Source organism: Martes martes, assembly GCF_963455335.1.
Source record: "Martes martes genome assembly, chromosome: 3".
Classification (NCBI taxonomy): Eukaryota; Metazoa; Chordata; class Mammalia; order Carnivora; family Mustelidae; genus Martes; species Martes martes.
Window position 1 is genome coordinate 183819077 of NC_137890.1, and position 27851 is coordinate 183846927.

Here is a 27851-nt window from a genome sequence, read left to right on the forward strand (position 1 = left end):
CTCAGGGAGCACAGGGCAGAGGGCAGAAATAAAGATGCCCCAGAAGGATTGAGAGCCCCCATAAATATGAATTATAGAATGAGTCCTAACTCTGTAGAAGAGCAGGAACCATTTCTAAGGAGGATTTCTAAGCTGTTTCCCCCGGGACCGATGCTTTTAATGTGACATCCCAGAGCAGTCGGCGTGACACATACTCTCAGCTTTTACTGACAGCCACTCCACACCATCTGGTACTTTATAACCTGTTACCTTAAAAGCCGCACTAGCTGACTCAGAATGTGCGTTTTCCCTTTCAACTAGGTTCTAAGTACATCTAAGGAAGCCGCTGAAATTTCCACTGCATTTAGTGCCTACCACCGGTTGAATACATACCCAGTGGCTTGGTTTCCTATTTCTAAATGAATGCTTATGTGATGTTTTACTTTTATAGAACGATTGTAGTGTTGTCTTTCCATTTAGGAACAGTGGAACCCAAAGAAGGAGAACAAATAGATGTACAGCTATTATCTAGAAAATACCTGGGATCCATCAGAAGAAACATTAATTAGCTCTGGCTTAAAAATAAGGGTTTTAGGTAGGAAAAACAGTCTTTTTCTCTAATGGAGGATTTTCCCAGATGCAAGAGTTGCTCTATCACATTACGATAACATTGCCATGTGCGGAGAGCCAAAAGACCTCTACTTATCTTTATGGAACTATGGTACCTTACCTTTATGGAACTATGGTATCTTTATGGAACTATGGAACCAAGTGCCATTGCAAGCGATATTTAATTCACACATTTCTCCTCCCTCCTTTTTCCCCCAATGTAAAACACAAAAGTGACAGTGATTCTCACCCAATCCTTCCAAGTGCCTTGAGGATTCTTGCTGATGATGGGTTCAAGGCGTTTTAGTAGAGTCTGACAAGCATCCTAGGGATTATTTTTTAATCAAAATTATTATCATAACTTCATGCAAACACTAATTTCAAAACCACAAGATATGTGCCACTGCAGAGGTTTGTTTAGGAGGCCCACGGGACACAGAGAAGGTGGAGACTGACCCTTTAAGAGGTGAGGGGGAAGGTTTCCCGGGGGGCGGGGAGCAGGCAGGGTTGAGGTGTGAGCTGGTTTTAAAGACAGACATTCTAGGGTGGGAGGTCTACAATCCAATGCTGAGGTCAGGACTTAAGGGACAGACTGCTGGCAAAGCCCCGACCGCTGTTTTTAAGCATGGCAGGTCAGATGTATTTGTGGAAAGCTCGCTCTGTCGACTTGAAGCCCGAGTAAAAGGCAGTGAAACTCAGGGGGAGGGACAGAGCCTTGTAATGGTCCTGGCAAGAGGTTCATGTCCAAATCCACGCAGCCATATTCCCGGAATGAGGACGTCCTACGCCGGGGGAAGGCAGGTTTTTACCAGGAGGGTGTGAGAAGGAGGTAAGAGTGGGATGAAAGCTCAGTGTCTTCTGAGCTCCGCCTGTGTGTCTGGCCTGGTGGGGCTGAGGGTCTGGGTGCCGCGGCAGTGATTTTTACCTTCACGGCCAGTCCGTTGAGATCGGCCACCACGGAACCTCCAGAGATGTTCGTGTTAGGGACGGTCTCTGTGCTCGTTCCGCGCAGGTGGATGTTAGACATCGGCATCCTTAGTTCACGACTGACCACCTGCATGTTAAAAGAGAGATTCTTTTCAAATACTTCGGTTCGTCACAGACCTGTGCGCGCAGCCACACGGAGCCCATGTAGCTCACATGTGTGAAACCCCCATGTGCAACAGGGACAGGGGGAGAGAAGCACGAATTCCTCCAGCCACGGAAAGTTCTTTTCTGAAAACCCTGTAGCTAGCCTAGACCCCAAATCCTGAGTACACCTTGTTGCCTTGACTTTCTTACATGCAAGAGCGTCAGGAAGAGGCGGCAAAGCCCCTGAGCTGACACAGAAGGGGAGGCTTCATGTCTTCATGATCACGAAATCAACGCCTTGAGGCCTTTCCTACCACCTCACTCTGCAAAATTCTAGCAAAGTCTCTATAACCAGAAAAATGCAAATCAAGGCAATGATGAGATATTATTGTTCACAACTATTAAATTATCTAAGGTTTTTAAAAAAGCTGGAACGTAGTTGTTAGTGGTATAATGAAATGGATACTTTCTGGAAAACAATTTGGTAGTAAGTGTTGGTGACTGAAGATACACTCTGTGACCCGGTAATTCATTTCTGGAAATCTATTTTAAGAAAATGATCATTGATTTGACCACAAGCTTATGTACAAAAATATTAATTGAAGTATTCAACAATTGGGGATGGTTAAATAAATTATACATACATCCACAAACAGCCATTAAAATCGTGACTGCAAAGAATTCTTTACCGCAGGAGGAAGTACTCACTCTATAACAGGATAGGTGAAAAAACAGAAACAAGCATGGGGAAAAAAAAGAGAGAGAGAGAGAGAAACCAAGAAGCAGACCCTTTTTTTCCCTTCTTTTAAAATTTTATTTTATTTTATTTTCAGTGTTCCAAAATTCATTGTTTATGCACCACACCCAGTGCTCCATGCAACTCTTAACTATAGAGCACTGGTGGTTATCAGAGGGGAGAGGGAGGGGGATGGGTGAAATGGGTGATGGGGATTAAGGAGGGCACTTGTCCTGATGGGCACCGGGTGATGTGTGGAATTGATGAATCACTGTATTGTACCCCTGAGGCTAACATAACACTGTATGTTAAACTGATGTAACTGTATGTTAAGTAACTGGAATTTAAATAAAAATTTAAAACACACATACAAAAAGCTAGGATATGAGAAATTATATAAACAGCATGTTAGCAATTTATCAAAAAGAAAAAAGAAACGGTGGAAAGACCTCCAAACGGGGCTTATTGCTAACTGGCGAAATTGTTCAGAGGCTTTTTAAAACACGTTTTTGCACCTTCCAAAGGTTTTATAATCCTTAACATTACTCTTATTCACAACATAGAAACAGAACCTAAAAATTCAGCTAAAGTGAATGAGTCAAAAAGCAGGTAGAATTTGATCGGAAATATCAAATGTGATTTATATTATCAATAGTTCAAAGTCTTAAAAAGGGCAAGAAATCATGCAACACATCAGAATCTACCCATCTTTGGATTGGCCAGCAAAGGTTCAAAAAAGACAGCTCACTTGCTAACACTGGTGTCCCCCTCTCGGCTTTCACAGAGCACCTACCTTTTACCTGCTTTTGCTGAAGAGGATTTTCACTGTTATGAAAAAAGGGTGAAAAGCCAAAAGAGCATTCAGTGTTTGCTTGGCAGCGAGTGTCGGTGGGGGCGGGGCTCACCGCAAGCAGGGAGAGCAGAACCCCAAGTCCTTCCCTGGGGCCACACTCTGCGTCTCGCGAGCTGCCCAGCTCTGGATTGTATCTGTCAGCCAATGTGCTTTATCTCCCTTTGTGTTGTGTGTCCAACAGCAAGTCAGAAAATACTGAGGGAGGTTATTTTGGGGGGGTCTGGAAATGACTCAAAAATATTTTCATCTAAATTAACGGTAATTACATCTCTGCTTTGTGGCATTTTGGTTTACAAAATGTTTCCAAGGAATGCTCTGCTTTCAGGTGGTGGGAGAGACCCATACACCTGAAGGAAAACAACAAAGACACAGTCTCCTGCAGCAGTAAGACAATCTGAGACGCTTCTGTGCATTCTTTTAGGACGCTCAGTTACAAAACCGGCTGGTTTACCCAGTTGCTGTTAACAGCTTAACAGTTTAAGCTGTCAAAGCTAAAATCTCGTATCTTCTTCATTTTGGAACAGAAAACACACAAGCATGGTTTCTCTCTCATACACTCAGCTAGCTTAATCCAACTAGCTGCAAACTCACCTGAATCATTTTAGTGTGGACCCCCTGACCCATTTCGATCCCACCGTGAGTCACCAGCACAGACCCGTCCAGGTAAATGTGAACCAAGGCAGCAGCCTAACCAGAAAAGATGACAAGAGTTCCCATGAGCTTTTGGACTGATATTATCACATGTCTCGTCAATCACGACACTCTCCCTGGAGAGTAACATACAGACGTGTTGGACACTATATGGACACCTGAAGCTAACACAACACTGTGCGTTAACTATACCGGAGTTAAAATGAAAAACATGTGCTCAACTGTTCTCAGTTCAAAGACATACAGAACATTCCAGGGCAGAACCCGACCCACTCTGTCGCTTGCCAGATTTAGTAGTTTAACGTTAAATGATAACCAGATGTCAGCGTAAAAATTGTCCTCAAAAACCAAATATGTGCTTCACATCAGTCTATTTTAGAAGGTATTAAAAAGTACCACATGAAAATAAATAAACAGAATAAAATATTTTCCCTGGAAATGATCGCCTCCTTTCCATTTCCTGCTGAAATACGCACACTTTCCCCACTGCCCGGAGACCAATGAGCAGAGCACGGCCAGGGCTGGGGCCGGAGCTGCCTCAGGATCGCTCCACGAGAAGCCAGGCTGGCAGGGACGGCTTTGAGGCTGGGGCAGGACAATGCTCCTTAAGCTGCTGTTTCTTCATGAGAACATTTGAGGATCTCCCTAATCCACAGGAGAACAACAGTCTAGGTTTGGGGTTTGTTTTTTGCGGGGGGTCAGTTGTAAAATGCCAAGTAGAGTGCAGATAGGTTGGGGCAGAGAGAATTGTTTCCATGAACATGTATTCCCGTAGTTGTAGGTGTGATAGAGAGAAGCAAAAACAAAAACCCAGATAAGATGGGACAGACAGACACTGTTTGCTACAAAAGGAGCCAAGCCTACCCCAAATTATCCTGGCACGGAATTACAGGGCTTTTGTTAGAAGGGAACTTGCAAGTAATCTTAGCTAACCGTACAGCTCCCCTTGGGGACCCAGAAAGAACCAAACTGCTAACATAGAATTAAAGGCTGCTATAATCAGAAACACCAGGACTTCAGCTAAACATGTTTTATAATCAACATGAATGTGCCTTCTTGCAATTTTGTCCACACTCGACTAAGGGGGATGGCGCTATCCCAGAAGGCTGCAGAAAACAAGGATGGCCTTTTCACCGTGCGTCTCTAGCGTGAGAGCATTAGTAGCAGCATGTGGTCCCAGGGAAAATGGTTCCCGTGGTTCCACTGTGGTTGGGAAGCCCTGCAAGACACACCTCTGTAGCCGTTCCGCTGGGAGATGCCAACCTCACCGGTGCGGTCCGGGCCAGCGACGGGTGACTTCACACTGTGTCAGCTAGTTCCTTAGTATCTAAGCTTCTGGGCAGTGTGGCGCAAAAATCTAGGATTTGTGAAGGCAGGGTCTTCTTGTGGTTCCGCGGATTCCCAACATGTCTCTGCCAGGGCAGCACTGGAGTTTCTGCGCAGTGGCGGGCGCCGTGCTAAGGTACTGGGGACGCGGACGCTCACCGGGTCCTGGCTGCTCCTGCGTGTCCACAGGCTGGTCCTCAAGTACACCGGCCGGGAGGTAGGTGTGAGCCCCTCGGCTGTCGCGGCACAGGGTTGCCTCTGCTCAGGCGGATGCCCGGGGTGATGGGGACACACGACCCGACCCGACCGTCTCCAGGCCCACTCCTCCTTCTGTCACGCGACAGCTGGATGTCCTTGGGCCAGAGAGCGAAGGCCTGCGGGCTGTGGTTTCTCCTTCTACGACACAGAATCCCACCTACCCGGCGACGGTGAAGTGGGCCGTGACGAATCCCCCAGCCTTGGGCCTTATCATGTCCTTCCTCGTTCCTTCCCTCCTCCATCTGATTTGTTTCGGGATCACCCCTCGGCACGCGGCGTCCAGGAAGCAGCTCGCCCGATCTCGGACTCCTCGACTGGGTCCCACGCCGACGTTTCCAGCATGGCAGCGGGTCTCCAGGGGGAGATGGGTAGGGCTGGGGGTCTGACAATGAAGTCGTACTGCTGGCTGTGCTCTGTTTGCTCCCGGCTGAGCTGAACGCCACCTCGGTTCCCACCAGATGGTGCCAGGGAGAGGCAGCCGACGGGGCTGAGAAAACACGGCTCCCGCGGCCTCTCAGACCCGAGTCTCCAGCTCCTCTCCCCAGATGGGGGGCTTCAGACAAGTTGTTTTAGCTCCTGAAGCCTCCGTTGCCTCACCACTCAATGAGGCCTACAAATCTTACAGGTTGTCCTGAGGGTTGAATGAAATAAAATCTAAAAGGGGTACTGAGTAATTATCACTATTTCTTAGATAAAACATTTTTGAGAAATTTCTGATCTGGGAAATGGGCCAGGTCTGGCCTGCAGTGGAGACCGGATGTTAGGCAAGGGCAACGGTTGGGTAGAGACAGCCCACCACGTGGAGCACCGTTCTGCCCCAGGGCTGCGGGCAGATCTGCAAACAACACGGGCCGCTCTCCCCAGGGATGCTGGCTGGTCTGCTCAGAAACGGATGGACCAGACCGATGGCTTCCTTAGCCGCACGCTCATCGGTGTAACCCCCAAACCGCGGACTGAGATTCACCGCTCCCTAACCCTTTCCTGATGGTGGTTCCCCCTCTCCCCTCCTTCTGAATCATCTTGGTTTTGCCTTTATTTCTCGACCACCGCCTCCTGACTGTCCCCCTCATCGGGGGACACTGTGTCCAGATGACTCCATGTTTCTGGGTTGTTTCTACCACCACAAACAGGCGCAGAACGGGCCGGCTGCCGAAGACATCACCGCCATCACCGCCTGTATTGTCACACTGCTCCTCCGAGCTACCACCGGGCTAACCAAGCATGGGACACTCTCAAGATCACACCCACGCTGAGCCAGGAGGGTTAGGTGAATGGACCGGCATGGCAATGAAGGAAGAACCTTCTTGCTTTTTTTTTTTTTTTTTTGGATTCCTCCGCTCCCTCCACACGCAGCTGACTTACTAGTGCTCTTCACAGTGCCACTCCCACGTACCCCTACCCTGTCTTTACTCAAAGCACCTGCCGTTCTTTCTTCATGGCTCAGCCGAAACTGTGAATTCTGCAAAGGGAGTGACAACAGTGTTGAGGGCTCTGCCCCCTTCTCTACATATATGTATGTATACACAAACGCATGTGTAAGAACATAGATAACAAGTCCCACATCAGCGGCAGGAGTGAGCTAGAGCAGTGCAGACCACCAGCTGCTCAGGTATGTTTCATTCAGGAATGAGGGGCCAGAAGCAGCAAACAGAAACAAGCAGGGAATTTACTTCATCAATTGAAGAAACTATAAGAATAGATTTCTCATCCCTCCCTTCACATTTTTAATAGCTAAGAAGGGAGTAAACTTCTAAAATGCTTTTAAAAAATTATTTAAATGATTTTACTCTTCTGGGTTTAGTTTATCCCACCCCCCCAAAAAAAAACCCCAAATGCCATGCAGCTTCCGTTTCTATTTCACGGTCCAGCGACACAGCAGCACAGAGGAGCTGGAAGAGGAGTCTTGGCCGTCAACCATCCCACCATCTGGCCTCGTACTTGAGTGATCTGGGCCCAGAGCAAGTGGACTCAGTGCTAAGGTACTAATGCGAGGGCCAAAAGCAGATACCAGGTCTCCTGATTTCCCAGCAAGAATGCTTGTAGCTAACAGTGGGGATTCCTGCAAAGGAGCTCTTATCTCCTCTGGAGAAAAGCTAGCTCGACTGAGGACAACTTTGGGGAAGGTTTACAAACAGGCATTGCAACCCTATGGCTAATCCGCCTTCACAGAAAGTTTCCCCAAACCCCTCTGATTGGTTTGTTTGGAGAACTGACCTGACCAATAACGACTGAGCCAAGGCCAACAGGAAACTTCAGGGGGACCACAGCCAGCCCTTTTTTCTTCCAATAACTCTTTGAATTGAATTTTTCCACGGCCGCTTTCCTCAGGTTATAGGAAGACTTAGCCATACATTCTTTCCAACACTGAATCAGGTTCTCGGCGTTAATCTCTTGTTTGTAGGGTGTTTGATCGATTTCCTTGTACATGTTTATCATTCGGACCTATAAAAGAAAAGGACATCAAAATGGAGGAGAGGCAACTGATGTAGTCTCTTCCATCCACTGTCCTCCTAGTTAAGTTCTGCTCTTCCCATCAGGCCCAAACTGAGTTCCACTTACTCCTTGTTGAAGCCCTTCCTGAAGCCTTCTCTACCTGGAGCCTCCATCAGATAAGTTCGCACTTATATACTTTCTGTGCTTCTCTGGTGTAGTTCAAATGGAGGTGTCCTCTCCTTATATTTCTTACATGACTCAGTACAGTCCTGGGACATTGTAGATTCCTCTAATTCTAGCTGCATTTGTGAACATCTGTTGAGAGGTATTCCTGAATTTAACTTCCAAGCTACATGATCTACACAATTTGGATTGTTCAGAAGTCATGGCAAGAGAAGACGACACACTCTAGTTGTTGGTTATATTTAAACAAGCATATATATATATATATATATTTAAAATTATTTTTATTAACATATAATGTATTATTTGCTCCATGGGTACAGGTCTGTGAATCATCAGGCTTACACACTTCACAGCATTCACCATAGCACACGCCCTCCTCAACATCCATAATCCAGCCCCCCTAACCCTATCCCCCTCCCCCAGGCAACCCTCAGTTTGTTTTGTGAGTTTAAGAGTCTCTTATGGTTTGTCTCCCTCCTGGTCCCATCTTGTTTCATTTTTTCCTTCAACAAACTTTTATATTTGTTAAAATATAACTCGTAACTAGGATGAAGAACAAATTAAGATTCTTCTTCTTTTTTTTTTTTTTTTAAGATTTGCTTATTTATGAGAGAGAGAGAGAGAGCAAGTGAGCATGAACAGGAGGGATAGAGGGAGAGAGAATCTCAAGCAGACTCCATGCTGAGTGCAGAGCCTGACTTGGGGCTCGGTCTCTCGACCCTGAGGTCATGGCCTGAGCTGAAATCAAGAGTGGGATGCTTAACCAACTGAGCCATCCAGGTGCCCTGGGGAAGGCAGTGTTTTTAAGGGTGGCTGTTCCCTCCTCCGACTGCCCTGGTGGGGAGGGAGGTCATTATCTGATTTCCCCTATGCTACCAAATGCCACCGAACATCTGGGAAGGAGGCTATGATGAGAAGGGAGGGGCAGAGGCCCCCAGAAGTTCAAGAGACATAAAGAAAATGACTTCTGCCTAGGGCCACCTATTCTAGTATTGAACAGCAAGAAAGCAGGCAGATGAAGCGGGGGCCTGGGGCTTTCTAAGGTTTGCTGCAGCATGGGACAAAGAAATAATGGGAAACACCACCTGAGGTGCCCACTGAGGGCAGCTGGAAATCTAGCCCACCCTCACAGGGGACTGTCCATTTCTGAGAGAGAATTAGCAGAAATGGAGCCCACAGAAACATACTTGAAAAGTGGCTACATCTAAGCACGGAGGGGACAAGAGCTCGCGGGGCAGAGGCTGCTTCCTCTGGTCCCCCCTTCCCTCTCTGCCCCAACAGCACAGCAGGATGCCCAGAGTGGAAAAGGGGGAAAAGGAATGGACACCGTGTCTCCCCACCTAACTCTGCTCCAGGATTCTGAGGGCAAGAGGCACAGGGAGGGGGACAGAGCTTATCATGAATGAAATGACTACAAGAACAGAAAGGAAACTATTTTAGTAACTGAAATGACTGAAACTTTCTGACAGCTGCCTGAGATGTTCAAGGAGGAGAAAAAAGGGCTTGACAGAACTCGTTGGTTGGGAGCACTTATATCCCCAACTGATGGAGACTTCTCACGGAATGAGCCAGAGTCCGAAGCTCCCTCTTCAAGATCCTCTGTCTCCAGGATTCTGGGCAAAGAGCCCGAGTGAGACAAGGCTCACTGAACTTTGGAGTCCTGGCTCTGTCTTAACTAGTGAGCTGGGTTACCCTGGGCACTCCATTTAGCCCCTCTGGATCCAAATTCCTCAACCTGAATGACCCCCCCCCAGGGGTCCTCCCTGCTCTGGAACCTGATGTCTTGTGTGCAAGAGACTAGTTTAGCCTTACCTTCTCGGGGGCCAGACCACACCTGGCTGCAACTTCAGTGATACAGGACTCGGTGATGAGCCCCGCCTGAGGGAAGCCAAAGCCACGCAGAGCTGTGTTGGATGGAAGGTTGGTTCTGCACGCCCATGCCCGGCAGCGCAGGTTTGGAAACTTGTAAGCATTTTCCATTTTCAGAAGTCCCATTTCTACCACCTGGGGAGATCCAGAGTTGGTGTGATCAGATTCTCATCAGATTTTGTCCTCCTGAGACTGAAGACCAAAACCAAGCTGGAAATGACCAACCCTCTCTAACGTCACATCAAACATGCTAAGACAGACCCGTGTCCTAAATTAAAAGAATTTCTGCTATAATTTTTAAGGATTTGAATAATTTTTCTTTTGAAATCATCATTTTTTATGTTCATATTTCAGGATGAATGCATTCCCCACCCCCCCAGGTTTCAGACAACTGCAAAGACTTCGAAACATTCAGAGGCTCTAAACACGGGGTCTACAGAATGTAATGGGTCTACAGAATAAAATATCCTGCAAAGCATGAAAAAAAAAATTTTGGTGTTTGGTCTAATGCACTGGTTCTCAACCAAGGGTGATTTTGTCCTCTGTCTTCCCTGAATGTCTGGAGACACTTTTGGTTGTTGAGACCAGAGGATAGCTGGGCCACTGACATCTAGTCAGTAGAGGCCTAGAAAGTATGACCATAACCAAGAATGATCCAGGCCAGAATAGCAGCAGAGCTGTGGCTGAGGTCAAATGCTTGCCCTTGGGAAAAGAAGTCTCAGTACGGGAAACATGGACATAATATATAGACACAGACTTAGCCAGTATGTCTGGGCTCACTCTGGGGGCGCCAGTGACACATGGTTGTCCCTGCAGTGTGGGTCTTCATTTATTTATTTATTAAAAAGTTATTTAGCTATTGAACTTCCTCTGAATTTTATCATTTTATGTCATATTTCCTAGAATGTGAACTTGCTTCTTAAAGCACTTACAAGTAACGACTCGTCCAGGGAGGCACCCCCATTGGTATAATGCTCCATGTCCAGGGCCACGATTCTGCCGTCGTTCATGAACCCAGCCTAGGAAGAGAGAACTGACCTTGAATGCTGGGGCTGGGGACCATGTCTGTCTACATTTTACTTTGTCACTTGGAAGTCTTCCTCACACAGAAAAAAAGCTTCACGACATTGGTTTGGCAATGATCTCTTGGATAGGACACCGAAAGCATAGGAACAAAAGAAAAAAAAAATAGACCAACTCTACTACAGCAAAATTTAAAACTTCCATATACCAAAGGACACAATCAACAGAGTGAAAAGACAAACCAGAAGACAGAGAAAATTTTTCAAATCATAAATCTCATAAGGGATTCATATCCAGTGTGTTATGAACTCTTATAACTCAACAACAACAACAATAAAACCCAACGTGACTAAAAACATGGATGAAGGATTTGAATAGACATTTCTCCAAAGACGAGATTCAAATGTCCAGTCACCACAGGGAAAGATGCTCAACATGTCTAGTCATTAGGGAGATGCAAATCAAAATCACAAGAGACCACCTCACATCCATCAGAATGGCTACTATAAAGAAACAACCAACCAACCAACCAATAACAGAAAAGAGTCAGTGTAGGTGAGCATGTGGAAAAACTGGGCCCCCGTGCACCGTTGGTGGAAATGTGAAATGGTGGAGATGCTGAGGAAAACAGTATGGCGGTTCCTCAAAAAAATTAAAAATAGCAATATAATATAATCTAGTAAGCCCATTTTGGGGTATTTATCCGAAAGCACTAAAAGCAGGGTCCTGAAGAGCTATTTGTACATCCATGTTCACAGGAGCATTATTCACAATAGCCAAGGGCTAGAAGAAACCCAAGTGTCCATTAATGGGTGAATGGATCAACAAAATGTGGTACATACAACAGATTATTATTCAGCCTTAAAAAGGCAGGAAATTCTGACACGTACTATAACATGGATGGACTCTGAGGACATTATATTAAGTGAAATAAGCCAGTCACAAAAGGATAAATACTGTTTGATCCCATTTATATCAGGTACCTGGTGTACTCAGATTCCTAGCAAGTAGAATGGTGGTTTCTAGGGGGTTTTGGGGATGAAAGAAATGGGGACATATTGCTTAGTGGTTGCCGAGTTTCAGTTTTCCAGGATGAAAAGAATCCCAGAGATGGATGGTGATGATGGTTGCACAACAATATGAATGTACTTAATGCCAGCAAACTGTACACTTGAATGTGGCTGAGACAGCAAATGTTCTGTTGTGTGTAAAAAAGGGTAAAAAGGTAAGGAAAAAGGGTAGAGAAAGATATAACAGCAAAACAAACAAAAACCCCTCCTGGAATATTCATTACTACTGTTCAACCAACCCCGCTCTTGCCTCCTCAAGCAAACCAACCTCATCGTTCTCCACCTCCTTTTCTTGCAACAAGTCCTTGCATTCTGGCTCCACCTTTCTACCTGAACTCTCTCCCCTGAGGCCACCTCATCTTCTAATCTCCCAGTCTGGTGGCTGGCTCGCAATGGGCTCAGCACGTTTTTCTCAGTGGGCCCAGTTTGATGAAAACTCTCAGCACCATTGGGTGCTGCTAGAGGTCTTTTACAGAAATATCTTCCTTGTATTTCGTATGTATCCAATATCCCTGCTTCCATCTGCACTCTGCTTCAGTATCTCTGAACTTACTAGAGTTCACTTCGTGATTTTTGCTGAACGGAACCAGATTCAAACCAAAGTCGGTGTCAAGGGCACAGCCTGTGAATTCCAGAAGTTTGAGTCCTGGCTCTCCCACTTAACTGGTTCTGTGATCTCAGGCAATCTATAACCTCTCTATCTGTGAAATGGCAATAAATAAGGTAATGTGTAGGAAATTGTAGGTGGGTGACTGAAACACAGTAAGTGTTCTAAATATAAATTATTAATACTAGTATTCCAAGTGTTATCAATATCTCTTGTCTTCACTCTACATCGGAAGACGTAATTTTTTTCCATAATTATAATCACCCCTGTGCTTAAGGCTTCTGTAACTATAACAAGTCCTTTTTTAATAAGGTTCCATACCGGTGAAGGTCAAGGAACCCTGTCGGTGAAGGAACAAGCTCATCACTGTTCTTCCAGATTGGTTCCTCCTTCCAACTTCATGCTTTCTACTAGAAACCTCCAAGTCATGTTTGTGGTTTTATTCTCCCCTGGACTTTGCCAAGTTTGCCACCGACTCCTATTTTATTTTATACTACCACGGCTCTTGGACTCATTTCTTCAACATCTTACTATCACAGCTCAGACCCCAATACTTCATGTCTGAATGCTCCCTCTCTCCTCCCCAGGCCATTCTGCCCTGTGCCATCATATGGCCTTCTCCAATGCACCTGTGTTCGGTTATGACACTTGACTGATCAAGGATCTACTCAGTCCTACTCTTTCTTACAAGATCAAGTTTCAAGCCCAATCCTGAAACTCGAGACCTCACTCAATCTGGCATCATGTAACCTAACCAACCTTATTTCCCACCCCCCCTCAGTAATTAGTATGTGTTCTAATCCCCCCTCCCCTTACCACCACCCCATCAAACACGCCATGTTTATCCCTCCTCTGCATTCCCACCACCCACACGCCTTCTTTCTGCTCATCTGTCCTTGAAGGCCGTTTAACTTCTCGAAGATGTCTCATGTACGTACTGCAACTCATACTTTACCACGCGCATCTCATTTTTAACCCGACATTATGATGTTTTCATGATGACTTCATATGTGTATGTTTTATTTCCCCCTTAGCCCCTAAAATGTACTCTCTTTCAGAACAAAGTTCACTCTAATAAATCTTTGTTAAACTAAACCAAATTCTAAATACGGATCCGATGGAACGTGAGATGAAATAAACTCATCCCTTATCTCCTAAAAATATGGAGGCAAGTACACCAGTTGTGATGGAGATGACGCCGTGTTCAACAAATGCTGCTGTCTTCCATCCTGGGCACGTGGAAGGCTATGCTGCCCAGCTACCTTCATAGTCAGATGGCAAAGTCCTGGCTCATGACACGTGAATAGAAGGCCCGCACTTAACACGCCTGGTCCTAAAACACTTCCACATAACACTCTTCCTTGGGTTCTGTCCTCCGCAGAAGACCCAGCAGAGGACTCAGAGTCCCTAAGGTGGTGCTCTGCAATAGAACTTTCCAAGGTGATGGCAATGTTCCGTATCTACATGTCCAATATGGCAGCCACTGGCTACACGTAGGTACTGAGCACTTAAAGTACAGCTAACGCAACTGTGGAACTGAATTTTCCGTTTTATTTATTTTTAAATTTTTAAAAAAGATTTATTCGTCAGAGAGAGAGAGAGAGAGAGAGAGCATGTGCAAGCAGAGGGCGCAGCAGGCAGAGGAAGAAACAGGCTTCCCGCTGAGCAAGGAGCCCTACATGGGACTTGATCCCAGGACCCTTTGATTACAACCTGAACCGAAGGCAGATGCTTAACCGACTGAGCCACCCAGGCGCCCCTAAATTTTCTTATTTCATTTAGTTAATTTAAATGTACCCGTGAATAGCCATCTGAGCCTTGTGACTTCCATAGCACATGATGCAATTTGAGGGGATGATGGTGGCACTACTGGGTGGAAAAAGTTTAAATCCCTGAATAATTTTTCAGAGCAGCGTCCTCTCCTCTGTCCTTTCCCCTAACCCCTGCTGATTCTACTGAGCTGTTACTTGAGCAAGAAGTAACACAATACGGGTTTAAAGGCCCTGAGAGTTTTTAGTTGTTTATCATGGCAGTTAATCTATTCTGACAAGTTACTTTATTTCTTATAAAACCAAAAAATAATTATTTTCTGCTACAGAAATTTTTCTAGGAATTTCTGGGACAGAGTTTATAGAAATACCTTTGCTATACTGAAAGATGAGGAAGCTGTTGGCAAATAATTGTAATTTCACAGAACACTATTGGGAATTATTCTATTTTTAGAAAACGTGGAAGTCGTCTGGTATCAGATCTCCTTTCACAGATGTATATATATATATATATACTCACAGGCTTTCCAATCATTCACTCTATCAGCCAAATCCAGTTAGTACTTTTCCACAAACTGACATCTTCAAGTAAAGCAGGTGTGAACCAGCCGGTAGCCAGTGAGCACAAGGAACAGAAAGATAAGTAGAAGCCGGGTTTGCTGATTTGCTATTGTTAGTTCCCAGGAAAGAGCAGCCCAGCGCCGCCGCCCGCTGCCAGCAGGCAATGTCATCTCGGTGACATAAAGCCTTTCCATCCCCGCTCTTCTTCTACTCACTTTGTACTTTCCAAGGTAAGGGTGGCGGCCTCCAGTGATTAACATGTCTTCTCCCCGCTCCAGAACGCAGCGGACGGCTCGGCCGTGTCTAGAGCAGAGCGGTAAACTGTAGACCGAGGAGCTGCCACTCAGGGATGGTACTAACTCTTGGTGAGAGCTGGAGGGGCGTCCGTGCACGTCACAGGACGACGGAACTACTGCTCCTGGGCTGTTCTGATCTCAGGCGTGCACCGTGGCCTCCCCTTGCCTTGGGTCAGGGCACAGTGCCTGGCAGGTGCTACCTCTGCAAGGGAGGGTCTCGGGTGTCAGGGGCCCTAGGGTATTGCTTTGGGCGTATTTCCCACTGTGATAACAACCTCTGCTACAGGGAAATGGTCCCAGGGCCACATCATAGACTGGTTCCGAATGGAGGAACTCAGGTGGTGTCCGATTTCCAAGTGCTCTCAGAAAGGACAGACCTAGAATCAAGGTCATTTTGCTTCATGGGGTACAGGAACAGACTCATATCATTCAGCAAAGAAATTAAGCCTTCTGCATGTGTCTGCTCCAAAGACCATTTCCTATGGTAATGTTTTGGGATCCTTAAAGGAAAATGGTAATGTAAATAAATGTAAATATATAAATATTATATATATAATACAAGTATTATATATATATAATGTAAATATATATAATGTAAATAACTGTAAATATATATAACATATAATATTTACATATATATTTATATATTATATATAAAATGTAAATATATATAATGTAAATAAATAAATAAATGTAAATAAAGGTAAGCATCCCAAAAGCAAAAATTTCCATTTAAATCAAGAAAATATATGTAGGAACCCATATATTTATTTATATACATTTAATATATATTATATAGCATATATAATATGCTATATATAAATACACATAAAGGATTTTACATATATATTTATCACATATATTATATATATAATATATACATATGGTCATATATATATTATATATAATATATATGGTCATCTATATATATTATATATATGATTGAGCTTTTTTCAAATTGTTGAAGTGACCTATATACACATACAGGTGCTAAGACAAGTAACCAGCATCCATCTGGGACTTGTTTCTGTCTGCTCTTCAGGTATTTTTACTGTGGCTTTCATTCTTTTGGGTACTTGAGTCTCATTTTGGTTCTTAGTATCTGGTATGACAATATAAGATTAAAAAGTTGTAATAAAACGGCAGCTTTGTGTATTTGTATACCATATATGATTTTAAATAATCTTAACCCAAATTCTTCCTTCTGGACCTCAGTATTGAGAACACACAGCATGACTTCATTTTATTTTTAATCTAATGGAGCAGATTTTCTCCACTTACTTGTTGGCCGCAAATGCGGTAATGGCTGCCATGATGCCGGTTTTGAAAGTCTTCCCCCCAAAAGCCCCACCAACACGCTTGACATGACACATGACCTTGTTGGCTGGGAGCTTCAGGGTCGAAGCAACGATGTCCTGTGAATGATAATAGTTCCCATTAATCCGATCCATCTGCAGCAAGGGAGTGGGGCAGGACTTACTCGTTTTTGATTCCAAAATGTTACACACAATACAAAAACTGTGCAGCTACACTAAACAACAGGACAGCTTCCAATAACCTAAGCACACCCACAACTGATGTCAGTGGCATTTAGCTATTATGACATTGCAAGAACTATCATTAATATTAAGTAGTCCTTTCAGTATCAATGGAATATTTTTGTGCTAATAATTTCTTTTGAGAGAGAGAAAGCATGGCAGGGGGTGGGTGGGGACTGGGGGTGGGAGGAGCAGAGGGAGAGAGAGAATCTTAAGCAGGCTCCAAGCCCAGCATGGAGCCCAGTGCAAGGCTCAATCCCATGACCCTGAGATCATGACCTGACCTGAAACCGAGAGTTGGATGCTTAGCTGACTGAGCCACCCAGGTGCCCCTGTGCTAATAAATTTTTGAAAAATTTCCCCATGAACTATATCCAAAGTGTCCTTTCCATACTAATCCCTTGGGATAGGTTTCCTGAAGCAGTGAGATTTTGAGGCCTTGCAAACCTCTCTCAGCCTGACCTTTTCCCCACATTCTGCTGTCTCTACCAGAGACGTTTCTTGCCTACCATGTGGATTATTACTGAGTTGGTCTGTGGGTCCCTCCCTGGATGCAGGTCCTGCTCTTCCTTGCCGTCCTAGTGTTGGGAGGTCATTTAGTCTTACCCACTCATGTTTGTAGATGTGGAGCCCAAGAGGGATGAAGCGATGGGCCCAGCATCACACAGGGAATGAGGAGCAGACCGGACGGAAACAGCACTCGCCTGGCCCTTCTCAACGTTCCCGCTTCTAAAAGGCTTCAGCCTGCACATTCCCACATTCCCACCTGCTCTGGTAATAACACTGGCTTGTATGACCTACTGAGTCAACCCCTTAGCTTTGCCCCTCTTGCTTTCACCCTGATGCTTCAGCTAGCCTCTCCTAAACGTGTCCCTGATGCCCACCTGGGCAGTCTCTGTGTCATTTCTCCTTTCTTACATGCATGCTGCCTGGTATACAGGACAGAGGCAATATGTGTTTACAGAAGGAGTGAGTGGATGAATGAATGAATGAATGAATGGCATTTGATCTTGGTGTGGAATTGCTTAGAAGTAGTGTCTCTTCTCACCATCAAGACAAACCTCAAAATTAATTCTTCCAACTGTGTAAATTCTGACTTAGCTGATTAAGTATTTGGTTCCATTCTGTCCAATACCATTTCCTAACTGCTTCATGTGAGTCAGGTACTTAAAAGCTTTGGAGGGCAGACTTTCCTCTTTTTTCTTTCGCATTCTTAATAATGCCAAGAGTATAGTAAAAGAGGCCTGCTGACTCCATAACTGGTTCTGAAGTTATAAATCCACAAACAAAAGGTGCCGACTTTCATAACATTCTCTTAAAAGTTTTGAGCTATTAATAACCAAACGGATAGGGCTGTTAGTACTCCAAATTCCTTCAGTTCCTGCGGTGAATTTTTGTCTTTAATTGCTCTTGGTATGTTTTGCCAGCAGAAACCACTTAACTTAGCCACCTCCCCTCTGCAACAGCCCCACAGTTACCTGTACGTATTTGGGATACTGTGTAGAAACATAGACATCGATTTCTTGGTCCTCTCCTTTGGGAACAACAAGCATGCTCTGGGTTTCCATATAAAAATGTTCTTGACCTCCCATACGTATTTCACCTGTTATAGGAAAGTATCAGAGTCAAGGAGGCTTTTAGAAAGAACAGGTAGCATTCCCTAGCTGTTCTCCCATTATGGAGAAATTCCACCAACTGTGATATTGCTAGGACAGCAGGCTACACAGTTAAGGGCCATGAACACGTAGATTTCATTATATCTGCAGACTTGAAGAACAGTCCTGTATGGGTGTCTGTCAGGTCTCCCGATATGGTAGGTCACAGAGTCTAGGAAAAGGTGTGTGATGTTCTAGAGCCAGTCAAAACACTGTGGCAAGGAGATTTCTGGTCCAAGGTGAGATGGAGTACGTGCACTTCTCTTGGTTCCTTCTACTAAGTACAGCAAACAACTTTATTTATTTATATGCAAAAGAAATATAAGAAGACTCTGAAAGGTAGAGAGAAGGCAGACCAACTAGGCAGTTTGGGATCCAACGAAAGACACATGGTGAGTTCAGTGAGTTAAGTTCTTTGTTGTTGCTGTTTGCTTCATATATCCCAGACTTGGTACCAGAGAAGACAGCAATCCCAAAATACCAACAGGAAAACACAGAAAGAAAATCCCCAAGAAAAACCTATTTTCTCCATCTAAGGGACCAAGAGATGGGAAGCCTAGCCAGAAAACTTTTATACAATGACCACTCTACTCCAGTGAAAACACTGTGGCCCCATTCATATCTTCAAAAGGTGAGTAGAAAAATCTAGACTTCCACCCTTGTCGGGCTATAACGAGATGCCCCAAACCCTGTGTTGTGGTGGTATCACTGGAAACCACATGAGGAGGAATCTGGGCTTCCACCCTTCGCCCAGCAATAACCAGGCAGCAGCCCCCATTTCCCCACCAGCATGGGGTCAGAGGAGTTCTGGTAAAATAGATAATGTGAATAAGATCCAGAGTCTTAAAACATAATAGTCAAATGACCAGGATACAATTGAAAATCACTCATTATACCAAGAACTCAACTTGAATGAGAAAAGACAATCAACATGCCAACACTGCGATGACACAGATGTTAGAGTTATCTAACAAGGATTTTAAAGCAACCATCACAAAAATGCTTCAGCGAGCATTTACATAAACACTTATAACACATGGAAAAGTGGGAAATTGCGGCAAAGAAACAGAAGATACAAAAAGAGCCAAATGGAAATTTTAGAACTAAGAAATACAACAACCAAAATTTAAGAGGCTCATTGGAAAAGCTCAACAAGAGAATGGAGAGAACAGAGGAAATAACCAGTCATCAAGAACACAGAACAACAGAGCTGCCTAACCTGAACATCGGAAAGAAGAGACTGAAAAGACCAGAGCTTCGGGACCCTGTGTGGCTATAAAAAGATTGACCATCTGGGTCACTGACATCAAATACTTGAAGGGATAACGGCTGAAAATTTCCTAAACTTGGCAAAAGACATGAACCTACAGATTCGAGAAGCTGAGTGAATACTTGAAAATATGATAAATCCATAGAAATCCATGCCAAGACCCATCAGAAGCAAACTTCTGAAAAGTAAAAAAAGAAAATATCTTGGAAGCACTACCTTGCTATAGGGGGAGGATACCTCACAAGGCAGGTTCTCATCAGAAACCGTGGAGACCAGAGGAAAGGTCCAAGTCTTTCTTCAACTTCTAAAGGACCTGGAAACTCAAAAATCTATATCCAGCAAAAATATTCTCCAAGAATGAAAAAGAAATCAAGACAGTCTTCGATGAAGGAAACTAAGAATTTGTCTTAAACAGACTTATTCTAAAATAATGGCTAAAGACGGTTTTGAAGCAGACAAGAAAATGATTTTTTTAAATGTACTCTCAGAACATTTGGAAGGAGATAGAAAAACAGAAAGACTCCAAATACAGGTAAACACAATAGGCTTTCCTCCTCCTCTTCAATTTTACAAATTGCATTGAAAGCAAAATTATAACATTGATTCATGAAGTACTCAGAGTATAAAGAGGGAATTTTTTAGGACTATAATAAATGAGAGAGAGTAAAAGGATGTGAAGAAAGGTAAGATTTCTATGTACAAACTGAGAAAATGTTGCTACAAGATATATTATAATATGTATGTTACACATATATTACACATATTGTATGTTCTAGGTGTAAGATTTACACCTAGAACTACCACCAAAAAAACAAAACCAGAGATACACTGAGAAACACTACATATTCATCAACACGGAGTTCTGAAAAATCTTCAACTAAGCCATTGAAAGATGGGGGAAAAAGAGTAAACAGAAAAAAAACAGAATACAATTATGACCAACCATCATGTTAGGTGAAAGGGAGAACTTTAAAAAATTAAAAATGGATCCAATAACAGGGATTCGCAGATGGTTTAAGGGAGATTCCCAAGGAAATCTTTTGCATTGATGTCTGGATTTCCTCTCTTATCCAAACTCTGAATAAAGAAAAAAATACAGAAAAATGAGATTGTTTCATTTATAAAATACAAAAATTAAAATGTCAAAACTCAAATCTCAATTTTTTTTCCAAGATTTTATTTATTTGAGAGAGGGAGAGAGCGAGGTTGAGAGAGAGCACGAGTGGGTGAGGGGCAGAAAGAGAGCAGAGCAGGAAGCCGGACGTGGGACTCAGTCCCGGGACTCTGGGATCATCACCTGGGCTGAAGGCAGATGCTTAACAAACTGAGCCACCCAGGCACCCCTCAAATCTCAATTTTAATGTAAGGTTTTATCAAAGACTGCACATTAAAAATCCACCTGACAGTCGGCTCAAATTCACGGTTTACCATATTAGTGTCCCCATGATCCAATCAGAACTTATTTTGTTCAACACCTACTTCACTTCAAACATGAAAAGCTACCAACTATTAGAGCTGTTTTGCTCACACCTGGAAAGCGAGCCAACCCTGTTACATCGTGCGGTCCACCCTGCCGCCCTTCGCCCACGGCGGCGCCCTCCCTCTCTTCCTCTCCGGGTGTTGCTCTCAACTAATTTGATCAACTAATTTGATCACCTAATCCCTGAGATAAAATCTTATTCCACGGTGGGTTTAGGAGTGATTCCTCCGGGCACATTTCCATTTTAATAAGAAGCCCTTAAAGACTGAAAAGCCATCAGGCTACACAGGAGGCTACCTGTATTGTGCCCAGTAGGATGGGATGAGGGCAAGATAATCTCCGTTTCAGGGCTCCTAGATCCCTTGCAAATCCTGCTGTACAGACTGCCTTCTGTGCTCTCCAGCCATTTTTAAGGAGAGAAATGAGAAGTGGTTTCATGTAGAGAAAGATCTTCACCTCAGGGCCTCGGCTGGGGGGTTTCTAAGGCCCTCTCAGTGCTATGACATCAGGGCTAGGAAGGGGCTGAATGTATTTCCAGAGGATTAAAAACAAACCATGATCTCAGTCCCTTCAAGAACACAGTCTAAGACTTGATGTCGTTAGTGTTCTACATAGTTTATCTTTTAAATATTTGATTTTCTTACGGCAGCTATGTTCCTAAGGGACAAAGTGCTGTTATGACTATCATCACTTCCAGTTACCTCTCCCTGAAATAGTGGCCAAAAATTCTTCATTCAAATGATAATTGCATTGTAAGAAAAAAAAAATACCTCACACTAGTGAGTCAAGAAGGTGGAAATTTAAAATCAATATAAGTGTCCCTTTTAAAGCATCTTGTACCACTTTTGCATTTATCAGGAGGGTAAGGGGCAGGATACAAACTAAAATTCAAGTCAGAGACAGTCTGAATCAATTCCTTAATTAGATGATAAAATAAGATGTCAAAGGAAAGAATAACAACTGAATTCACACAAAAACACAGACGGCAAGAACATATGATGGTCCAAATGGAAGGACCCCCTTAAAAATGGGCATTTCCGAGATGCTCACACCATCATCTCTTCATGCTGAAAATGCTCCCTCCTTCTCTCCCAGAAAACAGACACATCCTTCAAGTGTTTGCCACATTTCACTAGTCCTAAGAATCGCCTGGGACACTGCGAACATTTGTCAAAAGCACATTCGTGCACTATCCTGGATCCTCCAATTCCAGAATTCCAGAATTCCAGAAAGGGGGCACGGGAGTCTCCAGGCAGGTCTCATAAGTGGCTCCCACTGGGAGGCACCGGGAAACACTGGGTGTGCTAAATGAGTGCCCACCAGTGTGTTAGCTCAGGAGACAGTGAAATAGTGTCCAGAGGACAACAGAAACATCTAAGCCTAGGAGTAATTATCGCTCATCATTACGGATGTGCCAAGCTCTATGCCAAGCACACTTCTGTTATCTCTTAGAACCCTCACAATGGATCTCTGAGATCAGGATTATTTTACTGATATAATTTTAAAGCAGGGGGATGGGTCCTGCCAAGTCCCACAGCTGATAAGACGGCATGCCAGGGAATACTGGAAGGGTGATGGCGCAAGGTGTCTTTGCTACGGCTTCCAGATGACGTCATCCAGGCAGCGCGTGACCACGTTCTGGTCTAACACAGCAGTGGAGTTAAGAAACACGATGGGCTTTGACCTCAAGTGGCTGGGTTGACACACCTGCCAGACCTCTGGCTGTGCACTCGAGGACGGTAGGCCTTAGGCCCCTTCTGAGCTTGGGCTCGGGGCTGGAGAGAAAAATTAGGGTGATGGTGGTTTCAAATACGCACTAGACGCCAATACCCCGGAAATTCACTTAAGACAGACAATGCCAAATGAGATACTCTCCGCCCTGAGATGTGGTTCAGAAAACCCATGCCCGCCCAGCAACACACCTGGGGCAATCAGCTCTTGCACAGCAGGGGTTAGGGACGGCTCTCTAGCAGGGGCCACGGCAGGGCACAGCGGGGAAAGTCTGTGTTCTTTAAGACCCATGGTACATTTTTCTTTTTTTTCTGAGACAAGTGGTAAAATCTGAATAAGGTCTGTTGTTAACGAACAGTACTGTGTCAATGTGTTCATTCTGATTTTCATAACTGTTTAAGGAAGATGATGTTCTGGCTGTAAGGAAACACACACTAGTATTTAGGGGTAAACGAGCATGTAACTTACTCTCAAATGGCTAAGAAAAAAATGTGTGTGTGTGTGTGTATGTGTGTGTGTGTACAGGAAGAGAGAATGATTAAGCCGGTGTAATAAAGTGTTAATAATTGGGGAATCTGAATAAAGAGTAACTGGGAGTTTCTTTAACATTATTGCAACTTTTCTGTAAATTTAAAATTATTTCAAAATAAAAAGTTAATAAAAATTTTATTGGAAAATTGTAATCAACTTTTCTAAGAGAGAAATTTCATTTTAATGACATATACACAATGGAAGGAAGTCTGGAAGGAAGGGAGAGAGATGTCAGAGAAAGGATGGAAAGGAAACATGGTTTTGGAAATCCTAAGAAAAGCTGTCAATTCAATTACCAGCTTTGTCACTTAGTAGCTGTTTTACGACTGTGTTCATACACTCCGAGCCTCAGTTACCTGATCTGCAGGGTGGTTATGAGCAGGAAAAGAGACGAGACGACATCGGATAAAAACTGGGGCCATGATGGGGCAGGTGGTCAGCGCACCATATAGGGGCTGGGCCTCCCACTTCGCTTCCCTGCCGTACTCTACACACACACACACACACAGCCCAGAGACAAAGGGAAATGCATGTGTGAATGAAGTGACGGCTCTCAGCTGATTCCTAGATGACTTCTGAAAGGCAAAGATGGCATTAAACTAGACGTGCTCACAAGCCTTCTGGGCTGCTTCCCCTCTCCTCACGTTTTTCAAAGAGCTTTACCTTCTAGAATTTGATCAACCACTTTAAATGCTTCATCGACATTTCCATATTCCAGTTTCCTCTCTGGTTCGAAGAAGGAGCTGTGTTGTATGGCTTCCTGGAAAGGAGAGAGAAGTGAGGCTCTGGGCCAGCCACCCTCACCGCGGCATCATCGGAGTCAGGGCAGCATGTCTCCTGCTCTGGAACCCCCTGCTCCTTCACTCAGCACAGTCCCAGCGACGAGCTAAGAACCAGCCTTCAGAGAGACCCCTCACAGAGCCAGGACAAATGTGCCCATCGAGTCAAAACGGAGGATGCTCAGTGAGAACCCCAGCACGGAAGGTGGTCCCGGAATGGAACTAATATTTTCCAGGAAGACTGTACTGTTCGTTCCACAACCCACTGCACAAAGCCAAGGCCACATAGCACATGGGTTTAGAGCTCAGGACTCTGGACCCAGTCAGAATCATGTCCGTTCTCTCCACTGACTACCTGTTGGGCTGTGGGTCTATTATCTCTTCTCTCTGAGCCTCATCTGTACGATGGAGACACAGTTGGGCACATAGCTCTGATGGAGTTGTGCAGATAAAATGAGATGAGACCGACAAAGAGCTTACATGGCATACAGTAAATGCTCAATAAATGCTAGCTAAAGGCATTCCAGTGACAAGGATCATGGTGGGCCTGGAGGGCTCATGCTCCTCTTTTAGGGAGGACGAGCACGGCATTTGCACAAGGCAGCAGAGCACCTGGGACTCTGGCCCCGGAAGTGAAATTCCAGTACAAGCCCAGTCTGGGTACCACAAACCCACTTACGTGCTGGGTCCCACTAGCTTCTCCTGGGTGCCCAGTGAAGGGAGACAACGCTGGGCACACATCATCAGGGATGCAGCTACAATCATCTAGGCTGGTTTTCTTAGCGTTTCTAGGAATTTCTCTTGCTGTAATCCCTGTGTCCCATGGAAAATGTGATGTGCCAGCTCCTGCCAGCATTACCTCCTGGGGATTATTGGTCACCCATGAAATCCCAGCCCCAGGCAGTTAGGATGATCCCAACTCTGGTTTCCTCCAGCCACTAGTAGATGTTTAGACCTATCAGGGTACCTTACAGAGCTGTTGTAGTGTGACCTGCCATTGCCTCCATTCAAAAAGTGGTTCCTTTGTTTTTACCACCATGGGAGCCGGGTTCCTTGACAGACGGTTTGTTCATTGTTTCTGTTTCTGACAAGCTGTGTGACTGTGTGGCCTGTCTTCCTGTTTCTTCAGCAGAATAAAGATAATAATGGTTTTTCCGCACAGGACTGTTGTGAGCTTTTAGGGAGTTAATGCATAAAACCTGCTTTGACCTAAGTGTTGTTGACCATGTTGTTGACCATGACGACTGATAGATTCTAGTGGGGGGCACGTTTTTCTCACTGTTGGTCATCAGCCTGATCCCCTGAGCTAAGAGTTTTGAAAGAGTTTCGCCATTCACACTATTAAACACTCTAGAAAGCATTAGCTTGGTTAAACCTCAGTGCTAGTAGCAGAGATACATTTATTTTTTTATGCTATTTAGATTGATAATACAGTTCCTTCTAGAATGAATTTTTCTGTCTTTCTTATTAATCTACAATTCAGATATTCCAGGTTGAAAACAGAAGTTTTATAAACCCTATTTTTTTAAAGTGTAATCTTTTTGCACTTTACTTGCTGCTTGCTTTTTGAGTAACTTTGAGACAATTTCCCAAATAATTCTTGGTCCAAAAAAGTGATTTAAAAAAAATTGTTATGTGTGTGGAGCTGGGCATATTTTCCTGCTAAAAATTTTGATTAAATCCACTCTGATCCAGTTGGTTGACCTTGGAGAGCTTGAACTCTGATAAAAATGTGAGTCAGTTCTCCTCCACACGTCAAAGTTTGGTGTTTGATGCTGGTATTCTCTCGCAAACAACGGGGGATCTGCCAGATGGAGTGAGGGAGGGCGCGGAGAGTGTGGCCTCTATTTGCTTGTTTAGAAATTTATTTGACTGGAAGGGGGGGGTGGGGAAGGGAAGACATTCAGCCACCAGTACTGGGCAAAGGACTGTCAACAAAATTTTGATGAAGTAGCATGTAAATAATTTCTTATGAAGAAGTCATTAAGGAATACTTTCTTATTTAGAAGTACCTCGAAAACAAAATGCTGGGGAATGAGCATATAAAGTAGACAAGTGCAGAGGCAACATCTGACTAGGAAGGGAAGAGAATGTTTGAATCTGAAACTGGCCAGGAAATTTAGGGAAGCTTTGTCACTCCCTGACTCCAGCTTAACTTCTGTATGTTTGTCTTCTTGACGTGATTTTATTTTCATTTTTAAAACACTGATGACACTGTCCATAAACAAACGCTATGCCCCTAAGGAATAAAGCAGCATGATAAGAAACACACCAAGGCCAAGTTCTTCTGGAGACACTAATCTGAGCCAAGTCAGTTTCTCGTTCTCCGCCACAGGGCACGCTAGTCACCTAGAGAACAAGTCATTCATTTCGATTTGAAGATAATGTATTCCCGGAGTCCACGGAGCCTGTCTGTGCCGCATCTAATCTATTCATGCTGCTTTCCCAACTTGCATGCTTTCATTATTCAGTAAATTACAGGAACCAATGAAATGGATACAGAACACCCTATCATTTCATGGAGATGAGTCTTGTATCTTTGTAAATCTCTAACTCCTTTCTAAAAAACAGGATAGAGAATGCAATACTCCAATTTGTTTAAGTGGCCAAAATACCGACAGGCTTCATAGGATTCCATTCCTCATACTCATCAGATATGCTCTAACGAATCTAAAAATAGTGTCTCCACTATTTGCTTCACAGAACGTCTTGCTGGTCCCTGCACACCCCTGAGAGAGTTAGGGTGCTGGTGAAGTCAGGGTCCGGGACACCACTGGCTGCCCACGCAGCCCTCCTCTCACCTGCCCCCTTCAGGGACCAGATTTCGGCTCACATCTCCATCCCCCCTCCCACCCCTCTGTAGCCCACACACTTCAAAGAAATCTAACCCCTCAGCAGTAACCAACAGGTCCGCCAAGCCTCTGGCTAATCATTTGTTCAGAGATGGGTGTGGGACCTTAGTGGCCTGATACGGCTGGACCTCAGGACTCCTGCTGGGAATCCTGGGACAACGCTGCTCTCTCCCTCCCCGGACACGGACCGGAAACCCCTGCTGCCATCCTGCGACTCCAGGGGAGGGGCTAAGGCCTGGGCTGTGGGCAGCAGAGAGGCAAGACATGGAACCAGGTTCTTTGCTGACACTGACAGCCTAGGGCCAACAAAGCCCCTCTGTGTGGGACACCACTTGGGGTCCGATTTTCTTTCCTGTCACTGTAGCCAAAAGCATTTTAATGGATCCATCGGTGAGATGTGCTCTTCTGACACCACCCTTGGACTCGTTACCTCGATTGTCAGGATCAGCGGCTGCAAATCTTCGTAGACAACCTTCACTCGCTTGGCTGCTCGCTTTGCCTGGACCTCGGACTCCGCGATCACGGCACAGACAAGCTGGCCCACACAGGACACCTGTGACACAGAGAGACTTCTGTCCGCAGGGAGCGCAGGTCCCAGGCCCTCTCCTTTCACTCCTTTTCGTCCTGCCCCCAGCACAGAGCTAGACACACAGTAACTAACCCCTTCACGTGTGCAGCACGGCTGGTAACAAGGGCTCTGGTGAGAAAGCGCCGTTGT

General features: G+C 44.6%; 1 protein-coding gene across 1 annotated transcript in view; it reads right to left on the minus strand.

Annotated features, from left to right (window-relative positions):
- Positions 1-27851, minus strand: part of LOC308340373 (aldehyde oxidase) — an 80195-nt gene that overhangs the window by 9618 nt on the left and 42726 nt on the right. Inside the window, exons 19-29 of the mRNA XM_080799521.1 lie at positions 27564-27686; positions 24166-24262; positions 18314-18438; positions 16579-16712; positions 15217-15304; positions 10904-10990; positions 9915-10106; positions 7698-7925; positions 3840-3935; positions 1514-1642; positions 839-913 (exon numbers count right to left, since the gene is read on the minus strand). Of these exons, the coding sequence (XP_080655647.1) occupies positions 839-913; positions 1514-1642; positions 3840-3935; positions 7698-7925; positions 9915-10106; positions 10904-10990; positions 15217-15304; positions 16579-16712; positions 18314-18438; positions 24166-24262; positions 27564-27686 (1374 nt within the window). The remainder of the gene's footprint in view (positions 1-838; positions 914-1513; positions 1643-3839; positions 3936-7697; positions 7926-9914; positions 10107-10903; positions 10991-15216; positions 15305-16578; positions 16713-18313; positions 18439-24165; positions 24263-27563; positions 27687-27851) is intronic.